The sequence below is a fragment of the Rhinoderma darwinii genome, chromosome 1 (assembly GCF_050947455.1).
Source record: "Rhinoderma darwinii isolate aRhiDar2 chromosome 1, aRhiDar2.hap1, whole genome shotgun sequence".
Classification (NCBI taxonomy): domain Eukaryota; kingdom Metazoa; phylum Chordata; class Amphibia; order Anura; family Rhinodermatidae; genus Rhinoderma; species Rhinoderma darwinii.
Genome location: NC_134687.1, coordinates 180884856 through 180903183, shown reverse-complemented (window position 1 = coordinate 180903183; position 18328 = coordinate 180884856). Strand labels below are relative to the sequence as shown.

Here is an 18328-nt window from a genome sequence, read left to right as displayed (position 1 = left end):
TTTTGAAATACTGACCAGCAAACCATTAGATGAGCTTGTCAGGGATCATTACCATGTATATTGTTTGAAAAATATTATCCTTACATATATATATATATATATATTCAGTATATTACACAAAGAGATTGGATTCATGGAGCACAAAGAGCCTGCATAACACGCCTATGGAAGACACCGCCCCCTGGAATGCAAAGAGGAGTGTGCAGAAGAATGTATAGGAAAACTTACAGCAATGGGACTTAAGCAAGTCCCACATCTCGAGGGAGGGGCATGTGTCTCTTTCTGTGTTTCTTTGTTCTGAATAAAAAGTTTTTCAGTCTTCCTCCTGGCAGAGAGAGGAGCTGTACCAAACAACTGTGTGGTGTACTTCTCTCCAGGCATGCCTTCAGCTTTCAATTTACAGAGGTGGTTATTCGGTGTGAAATACGGACCTGACAAGCTAATAGGCAGATGTCTCTGTCAGACATGCGGCCTTGATCGCGTCTCTGCATGCCAATGAGCTGACAGAGGGAGTCTCCTCCTTCTGTCAAACTCCTTCGAAGCCACAGTTGATATCTAAGAAATTACATAGTCAGGGACAGGCATATACTTGTTTTTCAGTCAGTCAGGATAAAGTGTACACAACTACTATACAAAGACCAATATAACCAATAAAACTGCTATACAGTGACCATACAGTGGTCAGATACCAGTTCTACACAGGCAGCCTGCAAGAGTATCGTCACGTTGCAGATTATACAAGAGAGTACAGCGTCAAACTCTTTAGATGCCACAGTCACAAGGGGTTAACCCCATCCCTCTTTAGCCACTTTTGACCTTCCTGACAGAGCCTCATTTTTCAAATCTGACATGTTTCACTTTATGTGGTAATAACTTCGGAATGCTTTTACCTATCCAAGCGATTCTGAGATTGTTTTCTCGTGACACATTTGACATTATGTTACTGCCAAAATTTGCTCGATATGTTCAGTATTTAATTGTGAAAAACACCAAAATGTATGAAAAATTAAAAATTTCTCAATATAAATGTATCTGCTTGTAAGACAGGCAGTTATACTACACAAAATTGTTGCTAACTAACATCCCCCAAATGTCTACTTTAGATTGGCATAATTTTTTGAACATCCTTTTATTTTTCTAGGACGTTACAAGGCTTTGAACTTTAGCAGCAATTTTTCATATTTTCAAGAAAATGTCAAAAGGCTATTTTTACAGGGGCCTGTTCAGTTGTGAAGTGGCTTTGAGGGCCTTATATATTAGAAACCCTCAAAAAATTACCCCATTTTAAAAACTTCACCCCTCAAAGTATTCAAAACAGCATTTAGAAAGTTTCTTAACCCTTTAGACGTTTCACCGGAATTAAAGCAATGTAGAGGTGAAATTTACAAATTTTATATTTTTTTGCAGAAATTAATATTTAAGCCAATTTTTTTTATAACACAGAAAGTTTTACCAGAGAAATGCAACTCAATATTTATTGCCCACGTTCTGCAGTTTTAGGAAATATCCCACATGTGGCCCTAGTGTGCTACTGGACTGAAGCACCGGCCTCAGAAGCAAAGGAGCACCTAGTGGATTTTGGGGCCTTATTTTTATTAGAATATATTTTAGGCACCATGTCTGGTTTGAAGGGCTCTTGCGGTGCCAAAACAGTGTAAATCTCCCAAAAGTGACCCCATTTTGGAAACTACACACCTCAAGAAAATTATCTAGTCGAGCATTTTGACCGTGCCGATTTTTTGCAGAAATTATTGGAAGTAGGCCGTGAAAATTAAAATCTACATTTTTTTCAAAGAAAATGTAGGTTTAGCTAATTTTTTCTCATTTCCACAAGGACTGAAGGAGCAAAGCACCACAAAATTTGTAAAGCAATTTCTCCTGAGTAAAACAATACCCCACATGTGGTAATAAACGGCTGTTTGGACACACGGCAGGGCTTCGAAGGGAAAGAGCGCTATTTCGCTTTTAGAGCTCAAATTTAGCAGGAATGGTTTGCGGAGGCCATATCACATTTGCAAAGCCCCTGAGGGGATAAAACAGCGGAAACCCCCCACAAGTGACCCCATTTTGGAAACTACACCTATTGAGAAAATTATCTAGGGGTATAGTGAGCATTTTGACCCCACAGGTTTTTTGCAGAAATTATTGGAATTAGGCCGTGGAAATGAAAATCTAATTTTTTTCAAATAAAATGTAGGTTTAGCTAGTTTTTTTTTATTTCCACAAAAATTAAAGGAGAAATAGCACCACAAACTTTGTAAAGCAGTTTCTCCCGAGTAAAACAATTCCCTACATGTGGTCATAAACGGCTGTTTTGACACACGGCAGGGCTTAGAAGGGATGGAGCGCCATTTGGCTTTTGGAGTTCAAATTTAGCAGGAATGGTTTGCGGAGGCCATGTCACATTTACAAAGCCCCTAAGGGGACAAAACAATGAAAATGCCAAAAAAGTGACTCCATTTAGGAAACTACACCCCTTGAGGAATTCATCTAGGGGTGTAGTGAGCATTTTGACCCCACAGATATTTCATAGAATTTATTAGAATTGGGCAGTAAAAATAAAAACAACCCTTTTTCTTCAATAAGACGCAGCTTTAGCGCAAAATTGTTCATTTTTTTCAACAAATAAATGAAAAAAAGAACCCAACATTTGTAAAGCTATTTCTCCCGAGTATGGAAGTACCCCATATGTGGTCATAAACTGCTGTTTGGGCACACGGCAGGGCTCAGAAGGGAAAGAGCGCCATTTGGAGTGCAGATTTTGCTGGATTGGTTAATGGGCGCCTGTTGGACCAAAACAGTGTAAACCCCCCAGAAGTGACCCCATTTTGAAAACTACACCCCTCAATGCATTGACCTAGGGGTGTAGTAAGCATGTTAACCCTGCAGGTGTTTTGTAGAAATTAGTGTGCACTCGAAGTTGCAGAGTGAAAATTTGATTTTTTTCCATATATATGCTAATATGTGGTGCCCAGCTTGTGCCACCATAACAAGACAGCTCTCTAATTATTATGCTGTGTTTCCCGGTTTTAGAAACACCCTACACATGGCCCTAATCTTTTGCCTGGACATTCGACCACGCTCGTGAGTGAAAGAGTACCATGTAAATTTGAGGCCTAATTTGGTGATTTACAAAGTATTGGTTAACAATTGCAGAGGCTTAGATTTGAAATAATAAAAAGAAAGTGACCCCATTATGGAAACTACACCCCTCAAGGCATTTATTAAGGGGTGCAGTGAGCATTTTCACCCCACAGGTCTTTTCCATAAATGAATGCGCTGCGAATGTGCAAATTAAAAATTTATATTTTTTTCCCTAGATATGCCATTTCAGTGGCAAATATGTCATGCCCACCTTATGCCACTGGAGACACAGACCCCAAAAATTGTTAAAAGGGTTCTCCCGGGTATGGCGATGCCTTATATTTGGAAGGAAACTGCTGTTTGGGCACGCTGTAGGGTTCAGAGCGGAGGGAGCGCCATTTGACTTATGAAGAGCGGATTTTGCTTGGTAGTAGATTTGAGTATTGCTGGTGTTCCCATTTATAATGTGGGGGTACATGTAAGCTGGGCAGACTACATCAGGGGCATAGTCAGGTGGTATAATAATGGGGTAAAAAAATAAAATAAAATTATCCATAGATGTGTGTTACGCTGTGAAGCAATCCTTTCTGCACAGGCCAGTGTCGCACTAATATATGGTGTCCTTTCTTATGCCCCTTTTGGTCCACACTCCGCACCTTTGCAGTTTGGGGAATTTTGCTGGGAAAGTGATGTCCTGGTATAATACGGACACCGTCGCTTCCAGCAGATATGTTTGGGTCCTCCCCTTCCTGGTTCCCTAATGATTGCCTGTCAGGGCTGGGGATCTGCTAGCAACCGCTAAGATGCAGCGATCGCTTTCGATCGCTGCATCAAAGGGGTTAATGGCAGGGATCGGAGCTAGCTCCGGTTCCTGCCGTTACAGGTGGAGGTCAGCTATAACACACAGCTGACTTCCACCACTGATTATGCCAGATCAGCTCATGAGCCGGCGCCATCTTGAAGGGCAGCTACGGAAGCCGATCAGACTCCGCCGTCGGGCAGGTCTTGACCGCCTTCCATGCTAGGCAGACCGGGAGACCAGTATTAGGCCTCCGGTTGCCATTGCAGCCACCGGAATCCCGGCAATTTCATTGCTGGGGTTCCGATGAGCTGCAAACACCTTAAATGCAGCGATCGCGTTTGAGCGCTGCATTTAAGGGATTAATGGCGGGGATTAAAGCTAATTTTGGTCCCCGCCATTACAGCAGGATGTCAGCTGTAAGATACCGCTGGATGATGGCACCGGCTCAGCTTCTGAGCCGGTGCCAAGCATTTGGCGTATGGATACGGCAAAAGCATTAGCTTTCCATGGCGTAACCATACGTCAAATGTCGGGAAGGGGTTAAATAGCTGGGATCGAAGGCAACTATTCTCCTGTGCCTGCGCCATCAACTGGACAAACCATTTAGTTATATTGCAGTAAGAACACTGCAATTAGAACGTAATGGTACATATATTTGCAAGAAAGGGTTAAATATGTAAGCCACGCCATTTTAGACCCCAGATCCCTTCTATTACCTCAGACCCCTCTAATAATCAGACCCCCAGGCCAGAACCCTAGGTATACTTACCTCTCCTCGTTCCCGGCTCCTCTTCAGCTCTGGGTGCCGCAGCACAAGGGGTCCTGATGCTGGACAGTTTCCGGACCCAAGAGCTCCCAGAGCTGAAGAGGAGCTCGGGAGCAAGGAGAAGTAAGTAATACGGGCCCTTATCTATCCCAAGACCACTATTTAATAACCTCTAGATAAAAATAATAGGTTCACCTACAACCTTTGTTAATTCATCAAAACATTGATATTGTGTTCAATGATGTATAAAATTATACAGGGAGTTAAGAATTGTGCTTTGTGCTAAAAAAAAAAAAAAGGAATAATAATCATATCAAACTTTGTCCATAATTGTTTCCATTTCTATTATTATATCAGAAAATGTCAAACAAATCATTTGTGACTTCGTATTTATCTGAACCATATGGATAAGCTGTGGTGAAGATAAATCTAATGTACTCCAATCGATTCTATATAAAGAGTTTACGCTCATTTACATACTATTTACATAACATTTGGTCCAAATGTAAAACATGTGAATATAATTGGTTACTAGGACTAAATATTCAGCGCTACATGGTAACAAGTGGCCAGTTGTCAGAAAGAAAAGTTTCTTTGTCTGAACCAAAACATATTTTTTGCCTTTTCGTGGAAACTTGAACTGTAAATGTCTGATTTTCATTTTATTAGCAAACAAATAACCACTGTTTATATATATATATATATATATATATATATATATATATATATATATATATATACTGAGTTTACATTGTTGGCGATATCTTTTTCATCTATTATATCTGCAGCTGATGAAATAACATTGTAGATTCACCTGGAAAATATCCCACTGTAACCAGATAGAAACTGTAACTAACTGATAGTTAATAGTATACTGAATAGTAATTATCACTATGCATTTTCTTGAATGTTTTCACTTTGATCCACATGACCGTGAGCAGTAATTTTGTCTTTTGTTGCTTTCTTTGTCTACAGCATACGTACAGTGCTGGAGTTCTGAAACCATCAGCAGAAATGCCCGTTGTTAATGTAAGAAGAAAGCATTGATTCATAGGATTGTTTGAATATATGTAATATATCCCTTCCTGATCTCATAAGATTAAAATGAGTGCAACGGGATACTGCTGTGTGCTGTACTGCTTTCATTGTTCATGAGGACTATAGTATTCAATAATCACATAATGGGGCACATTGACACTCCTCAGCCATAACATTAAAGAGGCTCTGTCACCAGATTTTGCAACCCCTATCTGCTATTACAGCAGATAGGCGCTGCAATGTAGATTACAGTAACGTTTTTATTTTTAAAAAACGAGCATTTTTGGCCAAGTTATGACCATTTTTGTATTTATGCAAATGAGGCTTGCAAAAGTACAACTGGGCGTGTTGAAAAGTAAAAGTACAACTGGGCGTGTATTATGTGCGTACATCGGGGCGTTTTTACTTCTTTTACTAGCTGGGCGTTCTGACGAGAAGTATCATCCACTTCTCTTCAGAACGCCCAGGTTCTGGCAGTGCAGACAGCGTGTTCTCGAGAGATCACGCTGTGACGTCACTCACAGGTCCTGCATCGTGTCGGACGAGCGAGGACACATCGGCACCAGAGGCTACAGTTGATTCTGCAGCAGCATCGGCGTTTGCAGGTAAGTTGATGTAGCTACTTACCTGCAAACGCCGATGCTGCTGCAGAATCAACTGTAGCCTCTGGTGCCGATGTGTCCTCGCTCGTCTGACACGATGCAGGACCTGGGGAAGTGACGTCACAGCGTGATCTGCCAGAAGCTGGGCGTTCTGGAGAGAAGTGGATGATACTTCTCGTCATAACGCCCAGCTAGTAAAAGAAGTAAAAACGCCCCGATGTACGCACATAATACACGCCCAGTTGTACTTTTACTTTTCAACACGCCCAGTTGTACTTTTGCAAGCCTCATTTGTGATAGGATGTGTAGTATTAGCCTACCACTGCTTATGCTGAATAAAGAAGAAATTTATATTGTTAAATGGGGAGTGCTTTGGATCTTTCTCGCTACACATGCATTTTAAGGATTTGTTTCTACATACCACAGAGCACCACCTGGTCCAAAATTGTTCAAAGGAGGGACAACCAGTGAACTGGCGACAGGGTCATAGGTGCCCAATGATTATTAATTCATGTGGGGATCAAAGGCCCATCTGGTCCAATACCATAGAAGAGCTACTGTAGCACAAATTGCTGAAGTTAATGCTGGCTATGATAGAAAGTCAAACTATTCAGTGAACCACAGTTAGATGTGCTTGGGGCTGGTTAGCCGCAGACCTGTCAGGGTGCCCATGTTCACTGCCAAAAGTGCCTATAATTGGCACATTAGCATCAGAACTGGACAATGGAGAAATGAAAGAAGATGGCCTGGTCGGCTGAATCAAGTTTAATTTTACATCATGTGGATGGCTGGGTGTGTGTGTGTGTGTGTGTGTGTGTGTGTGTGTGTGTGTGTGTGTGTGTTGCTTACATGGGGAAGAGATGGCACCATGATGCACTATGGTACGAAGGTAAGTTGGCGGAGGCAGTGTGCTGCTCTAGGCGATGTTCTGCTGGGAAACCTTGCATCCTGGCATTCATGTGGATGTTACTTTGACATGTACCATCTACCTAAACATTTCTGCAGACCAAGTATACCCTTTCATGGAACAGTATTCCCTAATGGCAGTGGGCTCTTTCAGGCAGCATATTGTACACTGCAACACTGAAAAAAATTATTCAGGAATGGTGTAAGGAACATGACAAAGAGATGAAGGTGTTGACTTGGCCTCCAAATTCCCCAGATCTCTATCCAATCAAGCATCTGCGGCCATGGGCGTAGCTAAAGGCTCATGGGCCCCGATGCAAAAGTTCTTATTGCCCCCCCCCCCACAAACTTCTCATGGCCGACGGTCCGCAGCTTTCAGCTGCATCATTGGCTCTCCTAAGTGACCCAACAACGCAGCACTAGCAGCCAGGGGCGTCACTAAGGACTTAAAATGTCAGGGGAAATAGCGCCAATACATATGGGTCCGCCCAAAAAAAATGTGTGTGTGTATAGGAGACAGCATAGCATATCTATAGCACTACGACCCTATAAACTATGGATAGGATTAGATACAGTGGCTCAGCAGACAGTATCACACATGATAGGATTAGATACAGTGGCTCAGCAGACAGTATCACACATGATAGGATTAGATATAAGGCCCAGCAGACAGTATCACACATGATGAGATTAGATACACAGCTCAGCAGACAGTATCACACATAATAGGTTTAGATACAGTGGCTCAGCAGTCAGTAATACACATGATAGGATTAGAGATAGGGCCCAGCAGACAGTATCACACATGATGGGATTAGATACATAGCTCAGCAGACAGTATCACACATGATAGGATTAGATATAAAGCCCAGCAGACAGTATCACACATGATGGGATTAGATACAGTGGCTCAGTAGACAGTATCACACATGATAGGATTAGATACACAGTTCCACAGACAGTATCACACATGATGGGATTAGATACATAGCTCAGCAGACAGTATCACACATGATAGGATTAGATATAAAGCCCAGCAGACAGTATCACACATGATGGGATTAGATACAGTGGCTCAGTAGACAGTATCACACATGATAGGATTAGATACACAGTTCCACAGACAGTATCACACATGATAGGATTAGATACACAGCTCCGCAGACAGTATCACACATGATTGGATTAGATACAGTGGCTCAGCAGTCAGTATTACACATGATAGGATTAGAGATAGGGCCCAGCAGACAGTATCACACATGATGGGATTAGATACATAGCTCAGCAGACAGTATCACACATGATAGGATTAGATATAAAGCCAAGCAGACAGTATCACACATGATGGGATTAGATACAGTGGCTCAGTAGACAGTATCACACATGATAGGATAAGATACACAGTTCCACAGACAGTATCACACATGATAGGATTAGATACACAGCTCCGCAGACAGTATCACACATGATTGGATTAGACACAGTGGCTGAGTAGACAGTGTCACACATGATTGGATTAGATACAGTGGCTGAGCAGACAGTATCACACATGATAGGATTAGATATAGGACTCAGCTCGCTGACATTGCGGCTCCAGCGCTGGACCCAGGAAAGGTAAGAATAATAATTGTTTTTCTTCTTTATGTGTCAGGGCAAGGCCAGACGTGGGGGATTTGCTGTGGAATTCTGCTGCGGACAGTCCACAGTGGAATTCTCCAGCGGCCGTTTTTTACAGTTGTTTCAATAAATTTTCTGGCAAGTTAGTTCAGATGTTGCGAAAAACTCCGCTGCGGACCATAGGCTGCGGTCTCTGACCTGTTTGGAGAGCTCCTTGGTCTTCATGTTGCTTGATTAGTGACTCCGGATCCTTTCAGAACAGGTGTATTTATAATGAGATCATGTGACAGGTCATGTGACACCTTGATTGCACACAGGACAACCTTATTCAACTAATTATGTGACTTCTGAAATTAATTGGTTTGACCAGACCTTATTTAGGGGTTTCATAGCAAAGGGGGTTCATGAACATGAACACACAACTTTTCCGTTTTTAGTTTTTTTTTTTTTTTTTTTTCATTACACTGTAAAAATTTGGACTATTTTGTTAGGTCCTTTAAAAAAAATCAACTTCAAAATCTATTTGAATTCTAGGTGGTAATGTAACAAAACACGTGGGTGGCAAAACACAAAAGGGGTGAATCCTTTCACAAGGCACTGTATATCTAATAGGAAAAACAGAAAGGGGTAAATACTTTCACAAGGCACTGGGGGTATATATTTTTGCAAGGCACTGTAAATTTTTTTTTTTTTATATTTTTAAAAAAAAACCATTTAATATCGTTTTTTTAGGAGCACTATGTGAGTAAACATTATTAAACTTAATTCCACTTTTTTTTTTTCTCATTAGGGGAGTAAAAGCTGTGATCCTTTAATCGCTTACATAATGCTTTAGAATACTTGTTATACTGACAGGCAATAATGTTTTGAAATACTGACCAGCAAACCATTAGATGAGCTTGTCAGGGATCATTACCATGTATATTGTTTGAAAAATATTATCCTTACATATATATATATATATATATTCAGTATATTACACAAAGAGATTGGATTCATGGAGCACAAAGAGCCTGCATAACACGCCTATGGAAGACACCGCCCCCTGGAATGCAAAGAGGAGTGTGCAGAAGAATGTATAGGAAAACTTACAGCAATGGGACTTAAGCAAGTCCCACATCTCGAGGGAGGGGCATGTGTCTCTTTCTGTGTTTCTTTGTTCTGAATAAAAAGTTTTTCAGTCTTCCTCCTGGCAGAGAGAGGAGCTGTACCAAACAACTGTGTGGTGTACTTCTCTCCAGGCATGCCTTCAGCTTTCAATTTACAGAGGTGGTTATTCGGTGTGAAATACGGACCTGACAAGCTAATAGGCAGATGTCTCTGTCAGACATGCGGCCTTGATCGCGTCTCTGCATGCCAATGAGCTGACAGAGGGAGTCTCCTCCTTCTGTCAAACTCCTTCGAAGCCACAGTTGATATCTAAGAAATTACATAGTCAGGGACAGGCATATACTTGTTTTTCAGTCAGTCAGGATAAAGTGTACACAACTACTATACAAAGACCAATATAACCAATAAAACTGCTATACAGTGACCATACAGTGGTCAGATACCAGTTCTACACAGGCAGCCTGCAAGAGTATCGTCACGTTGCAGATTATACAAGAGAGTACAGCGTCAAACTCTTTAGATGCCACAGTCACAAGGGGTTAACCCCATCCCTCTTTAGCCACTTTTGACCTTCCTGACAGAGCCTCATTTTTCAAATCTGACATGTTTCACTTTATGTGGTAATAACTTCGGAATGCTTTTACCTATCCAAGCGATTCTGAGATTGTTTTCTCGTGACACATTTGACATTATGTTACTGCCAAAATTTGCTCGATATGTTCAGTATTTAATTGTGAAAAACACCAAAATGTATGAAAAATTAAAAATTTCTCAATATAAATGTATCTGCTTGTAAGACAGGCAGTTATACTACACAAAATTGTTGCTAACTAACATCCCCCAAATGTCTACTTTAGATTGGCATAATTTTTTGAACATCCTTTTATTTTTCTAGGACGTTACAAGGCTTTGAACTTTAGCAGCAATTTTTCATATTTTCAAGAAAATGTCAAAAGGCTATTTTTACAGGGGCCTGTTCAGTTGTGAAGTGGCTTTGAGGGCCTTATATATTAGAAACCCTCAAAAAATTACCCCATTTTAAAAACTTCACCCCTCAAAGTATTCAAAACAGCATTTAGAAAGTTTCTTAACCCTTTAGACGTTTCACCGGAATTAAAGCAATGTAGAGGTGAAATTTACAAATTTTATATTTTTTTGCAGAAATTAATATTTAAGCCAATTTTTTTTATAACACAGAAAGTTTTACCAGAGAAATGCAACTCAATATTTATTGCCCACGTTCTGCAGTTTTAGGAAATATCCCACATGTGGCCCTAGTGTGCTACTGGACTGAAGCACCGGCCTCAGAAGCAAAGGAGCACCTAGTGGATTTTGGGGCCTTATTTTTATTAGAATATATTTTAGGCACCATGTCTGGTTTGAAGGGCTCTTGCGGTGCCAAAACAGTGTAAATCTCCCAAAAGTGACCCCATTTTGGAAACTACACACCTCAAGAAAATTATCTAGTCGAGCATTTTGACCGTGCCGATTTTTTGCAGAAATTATTGGAAGTAGGCCGTGAAAATTAAAATCTACATTTTTTTCAAAGAAAATGTAGGTTTAGCTAATTTTTTCTCATTTCCACAAGGACTGAAGGAGCAAAGCACCACAAAATTTGTAAAGCAATTTCTCCTGAGTAAAACAATACCCCACATGTGGTAATAAACGGCTGTTTGGACACACGGCAGGGCTTCGAAGGGAAAGAGCGCTATTTCGCTTTTAGAGCTCAAATTTAGCAGGAATGGTTTGCGGAGGCCATATCACATTTGCAAAGCCCCTGAGGGGATAAAACAGCGGAAACCCCCCACAAGTGACCCCATTTTGGAAACTACACCTATTGAGAAAATTATCTAGGGGTATAGTGAGCATTTTGACCCCACAGGTTTTTTGCAGAAATTATTGGAATTAGGCCGTGGAAATGAAAATCTAATTTTTTTCAAATAAAATGTAGGTTTAGCTAGTTTTTTTTTATTTCCACAAAAATTAAAGGAGAAATAGCACCACAAACTTTGTAAAGCAGTTTCTCCCGAGTAAAACAATTCCCTACATGTGGTCATAAACGGCTGTTTTGACACACGGCAGGGCTTAGAAGGGATGGAGCGCCATTTGGCTTTTGGAGTTCAAATTTAGCAGGAATGGTTTGCGGAGGCCATGTCACATTTACAAAGCCCCTAAGGGGACAAAACAATGAAAATGCCAAAAAAGTGACTCCATTTAGGAAACTACACCCCTTGAGGAATTCATCTAGGGGTGTAGTGAGCATTTTGACCCCACAGATATTTCATAGAATTTATTAGAATTGGGCAGTAAAAATAAAAACAACCCTTTTTCTTCAATAAGACGCAGCTTTAGCGCAAAATTGTTCATTTTTTTCAACAAATAAATGAAAAAAAGAACCCAACATTTGTAAAGCTATTTCTCCCGAGTATGGAAGTACCCCATATGTGGTCATAAACTGCTGTTTGGGCACACGGCAGGGCTCAGAAGGGAAAGAGCGCCATTTGGAGTGCAGATTTTGCTGGATTGGTTAATGGGCGCCTGTTGGACCAAAACAGTGTAAACCCCCCAGAAGTGACCCCATTTTGAAAACTACACCCCTCAATGCATTGACCTAGGGGTGTAGTAAGCATGTTAACCCTGCAGGTGTTTTGTAGAAATTAGTGTGCACTCGAAGTTGCAGAGTGAAAATTTGATTTTTTTCCATATATATGCTAATATGTGGTGCCCAGCTTGTGCCACCATAACAAGACAGCTCTCTAATTATTATGCTGTGTTTCCCGGTTTTAGAAACACCCTACACATGGCCCTAATCTTTTGCCTGGACATTCGACCACGCTCGTGAGTGAAAGAGTACCATGTAAATTTGAGGCCTAATTTGGTGATTTACAAAGTATTGGTTAACAATTGCAGAGGCTTAGATTTGAAATAATAAAAAGAAAGTGACCCCATTATGGAAACTACACCCCTCAAGGCATTTATTAAGGGGTGCAGTGAGCATTTTCACCCCACAGGTCTTTTCCATAAATGAATGCGCTGCGAATGTGCAAATTAAAAATTTATATTTTTTTCCCTAGATATGCCATTTCAGTGGCAAATATGTCATGCCCACCTTATGCCACTGGAGACACAGACCCCAAAAATTGTTAAAAGGGTTCTCCCGGGTATGGCGATGCCTTATATTTGGAAGGAAACTGCTGTTTGGGCACGCTGTAGGGTTCAGAGCGGAGGGAGCGCCATTTGACTTATGAAGAGCGGATTTTGCTTGGTAGTAGATTTGAGTATTGCTGGTGTTCCCATTTATAATGTGGGGGTACATGTAAGCTGGGCAGACTACATCAGGGGCATAGTCAGGTGGTATAATAATGGGGTAAAAAAATAAAATAAAATTATCCATAGATGTGTGTTACGCTGTGAAGCAATCCTTTCTGCACAGGCCAGTGTCGCACTAATATATGGTGTCCTTTCTTATGCCCCTTTTGGTCCACACTCCGCACCTTTGCAGTTTGGGGAATTTTGCTGGGAAAGTGATGTCCTGGTATAATACGGACACCGTCGCTTCCAGCAGATATGTTTGGGTCCTCCCCTTCCTGGTTCCCTAATGATTGCCTGTCAGGGCTGGGGATCTGCTAGCAACCGCTAAGATGCAGCGATCGCTTTCGATCGCTGCATCAAAGGGGTTAATGGCAGGGATCGGAGCTAGCTCCGGTTCCTGCCGTTACAGGTGGAGGTCAGCTATAACACACAGCTGACTTCCACCACTGATTATGCCAGATCAGCTCATGAGCCGGCGCCATCTTGAAGGGCAGCTACGGAAGCCGATCAGACTCCGCCGTCGGGCAGGTCTTGACCGCCTTCCATGCTAGGCAGACCGGGAGACCAGTATTAGGCCTCCGGTTGCCATTGCAGCCACCGGAATCCCGGCAATTTCATTGCTGGGGTTCCGATGAGCTGCAAACACCTTAAATGCAGCGATCGCGTTTGAGCGCTGCATTTAAGGGATTAATGGCGGGGATTAAAGCTAATTTTGGTCCCCGCCATTACAGCAGGATGTCAGCTGTAAGATACCGCTGGATGATGGCACCGGCTCAGCTTCTGAGCCGGTGCCAAGCATTTGGCGTATGGATACGGCAAAAGCATTAGCTTTCCATGGCGTAACCATACGTCAAATGTCGGGAAGGGGTTAAATAGCTGGGATCGAAGGCAACTATTCTCCTGTGCCTGCGCCATCAACTGGACAAACCATTTAGTTATATTGCAGTAAGAACACTGCAATTAGAACGTAATGGTACATATATTTGCAAGAAAGGGTTAAATATGTAAGCCACGCCATTTTAGACCCCAGATCCCTTCTATTACCTCAGACCCCTCTAATAATCAGACCCCCAGGCCAGAACCCTAGGTATACTTACCTCTCCTCGTTCCCGGCTCCTCTTCAGCTCTGGGTGCCGCAGCACAAGGGGTCCTGATGCTGGACAGTTTCCGGACCCAAGAGCTCCCAGAGCTGAAGAGGAGCTCGGGAGCAAGGAGAAGTAAGTAATACGGGCCCTTATCTATCCCAAGACCACTATTTAATAACCTCTAGATAAAAATAATAGGTTCACCTACAACCTTTGTTAATTCATCAAAACATTGATATTGTGTTCAATGATGTATAAAATTATACAGGGAGTTAAGAATTGTGCTTTGTGCTAAAAAAAAAAAAAAGGAATAATAATCATATCAAACTTTGTCCATAATTGTTTCCATTTCTATTATTATATCAGAAAATGTCAAACAAATCATTTGTGACTTCGTATTTATCTGAACCATATGGATAAGCTGTGGTGAAGATAAATCTAATGTACTCCAATCGATTCTATATAAAGAGTTTACGCTCATTTACATACTATTTACATAACATTTGGTCCAAATGTAAAACATGTGAATATAATTGGTTACTAGGACTAAATATTCAGCGCTACATGGTAACAAGTGGCCAGTTGTCAGAAAGAAAAGTTTCTTTGTCTGAACCAAAACATATTTTTTGCCTTTTCGTGGAAACTTGAACTGTAAATGTCTGATTTTCATTTTATTAGCAAACAAATAACCACTGTTTATATATATATATATATATATATATATATATATATATACTGAGTTTACATTGTTGGCGATATCTTTTTCATCTATTATATCTGCAGCTGATGAAATAACATTGTAGATTCACCTGGAAAATATCCCACTGTAACCAGATAGAAACTGTAACTAACTGATAGTTAATAGTATACTGAATAGTAATTATCACTATGCATTTTCTTGAATGTTTTCACTTTGATCCACATGACCGTGAGCAGTAATTTTGTCTTTTGTTGCTTTCTTTGTCTACAGCATACGTACAGTGCTGGAGTTCTGAAACCATCAGCAGAAATGCCCGTTGTTAATGTAAGAAGAAAGCATTGATTCATAGGATTGTTTGAATATATGTAATATATCCCTTCCTGATCTCATAAGATTAAAATGAGTGCAACGGGATACTGCTGTGTGCTGTACTGCTTTCATTGTTCATGAGGACTATAGTATTCAATAATCACATAATGGGGCACATTGACACTCCTCAGCCATAACATTAAAGAGGCTCTGTCACCAGATTTTGCAACCCCTATCTGCTATTACAGCAGATAGGCGCTGCAATGTAGATTACAGTAACGTTTTTATTTTTAAAAAACGAGCATTTTTGGCCAAGTTATGACCATTTTTGTATTTATGCAAATGAGGCTTGCAAAAGTACAACTGGGCGTGTTGAAAAGTAAAAGTACAACTGGGCGTGTATTATGTGCGTACATCGGGGCGTTTTTACTTCTTTTACTAGCTGGGCGTTCTGACGAGAAGTATCATCCACTTCTCTTCAGAACGCCCAGGTTCTGGCAGTGCAGACAGCGTGTTCTCGAGAGATCACGCTGTGACGTCACTCACAGGTCCTGCATCGTGTCGGACGAGCGAGGACACATCGGCACCAGAGGCTACAGTTGATTCTGCAGCAGCATCGGCGTTTGCAGGTAAGTTGATGTAGCTACTTACCTGCAAACGCCGATGCTGCTGCAGAATCAACTGTAGCCTCTGGTGCCGATGTGTCCTCGCTCGTCTGACACGATGCAGGACCTGGGGAAGTGACGTCACAGCGTGATCTGCCAGAAGCTGGGCGTTCTGGAGAGAAGTGGATGATACTTCTCGTCATAACGCCCAGCTAGTAAAAGAAGTAAAAACGCCCCGATGTACGCACATAATACACGCCCAGTTGTACTTTTACTTTTCAACACGCCCAGTTGTACTTTTGCAAGCCTCATTTGTGATAGGATGTGTAGTATTAGCCTACCACTGCTTATGCTGAATAAAGAAGAAATTTATATTGTTAAATGGGGAGTGCTTTGGATCTTTCTCGCTACACATGCATTTTAAGGATTTGTTTCTACATACCACAGAGCACCACCTGGTCCAAAATTGTTCAAAGGAGGGACAACCAGTGAACTGGCGACAGGGTCATAGGTGCCCAATGATTATTAATTCATGTGGGGATCAAAGGCCCATCTGGTCCAATACCATAGAAGAGCTACTGTAGCACAAATTGCTGAAGTTAATGCTGGCTATGATAGAAAGTCAAACTATTCAGTGAACCACAGTTAGATGTGCTTGGGGCTGGTTAGCCGCAGACCTGTCAGGGTGCCCATGTTCACTGCCAAAAGTGCCTATAATTGGCACATTAGCATCAGAACTGGACAATGGAGAAATGAAAGAAGATGGCCTGGTCGGCTGAATCAAGTTTAATTTTACATCATGTGGATGGCTGGGTGTGTGTGTGTGTGTGTGTGTGTGTGTGTGTGTGTGTGTTGCTTACATGGGGAAGAGATGGCACCATGATGCACTATGGTACGAAGGTAAGTTGGCGGAGGCAGTGTGCTGCTCTAGGCGATGTTCTGCTGGGAAACCTTGCATCCTGGCATTCATGTGGATGTTACTTTGACATGTACCATCTACCTAAACATTTCTGCAGACCAAGTATACCCTTTCATGGAACAGTATTCCCTAATGGCAGTGGGCTCTTTCAGGCAGCATATTGTACACTGCAACACTGAAAAAAATTATTCAGGAATGGTGTAAGGAACATGACAAAGAGATGAAGGTGTTGACTTGGCCTCCAAATTCCCCAGATCTCTATCCAATCAAGCATCTGCGGCCATGGGCGTAGCTAAAGGCTCATGGGCCCCGATGCAAAAGTTCTTATTGCCCCCCCCCCCACAAACTTCTCATGGCCGACGGTCCGCAGCTTTCAGCTGCATCATTGGCTCTCCTAAGTGACCCAACAACGCAGCACTAGCAGCCAGGGGCGTCACTAAGGACTTAAAATGTCAGGGGAAATAGCGCCAATACATATGGGTCCGCCCAAAAAAAATGTGTGTGTGTATAGGAGACAGCATAGCATATCTATAGCACTACGACCCTATAAACTATGGATAGGATTAGATACAGTGGCTCAGCAGACAGTATCACACATGATAGGATTAGATACAGTGGCTCAGCAGACAGTATCACACATGATAGGATTAGATATAAGGCCCAGCAGACAGTATCACACATGATGAGATTAGATACACAGCTCAGCAGACAGTATCACACATAATAGGTTTAGATACAGTGGCTCAGCAGTCAGTAATACACATGATAGGATTAGAGATAGGGCCCAGCAGACAGTATCACACATGATGGGATTAGATACATAGCTCAGCAGACAGTATCACACATGATAGGATTAGATATAAAGCCCAGCAGACAGTATCACACATGATGGGATTAGATACAGTGGCTCAGTAGACAGTATCACACATGATAGGATTAGATACACAGTTCCACAGACAGTATCACACATGATGGGATTAGATACATAGCTCAGCAGACAGTATCACACATGATAGGATTAGATATAAAGCCCAGCAGACAGTATCACACATGATGGGATTAGATACAGTGGCTCAGTAGACAGTATCACACATGATAGGATTAGATACACAGTTCCACAGACAGTATCACACATGATAGGATTAGATACACAGCTCCGCAGACAGTATCACACATGATTGGATTAGATACAGTGGCTCAGCAGTCAGTATTACACATGATAGGATTAGAGATAGGGCCCAGCAGACAGTATCACACATGATGGGATTAGATACATAGCTCAGCAGACAGTATCACACATGATAGGATTAGATATAAAGCCAAGCAGACAGTATCACACATGATGGGATTAGATACAGTGGCTCAGTAGACAGTATCACACATGATAGGATAAGATACACAGTTCCACAGACAGTATCACACATGATAGGATTAGATACACAGCTCCGCAGACAGTATCACACATGATTGGAT

At 41.6% G+C, this 18328-nt stretch overlaps 1 protein-coding gene across 2 annotated transcripts in view; it reads left to right on the top strand.

Annotated features, from left to right (window-relative positions):
- Positions 1 to 15436, top strand: part of LOC142757550 (alcohol dehydrogenase 1-like) — a 122153-nt gene extending 106717 nt beyond the window's left edge. Inside the window, exons 9-10 of one of the 2 annotated variants that reach the window (XM_075860628.1) lie at positions 5628 to 5681; positions 15293 to 15436. In XM_075860628.1, coding sequence (XP_075716743.1) covers positions 5628 to 5652 — 25 coding nt within the window. In that variant the 3' untranslated portion in view covers positions 5653 to 5681; positions 15293 to 15436. Of the gene's footprint in view, positions 1 to 5627; positions 5772 to 15292 lie in introns of those variants that run through there. The other variant, XM_075860627.1, reaches the window with a different exon arrangement.
- Positions 15437 to 18328: the final 2892 nt, after the last annotated feature.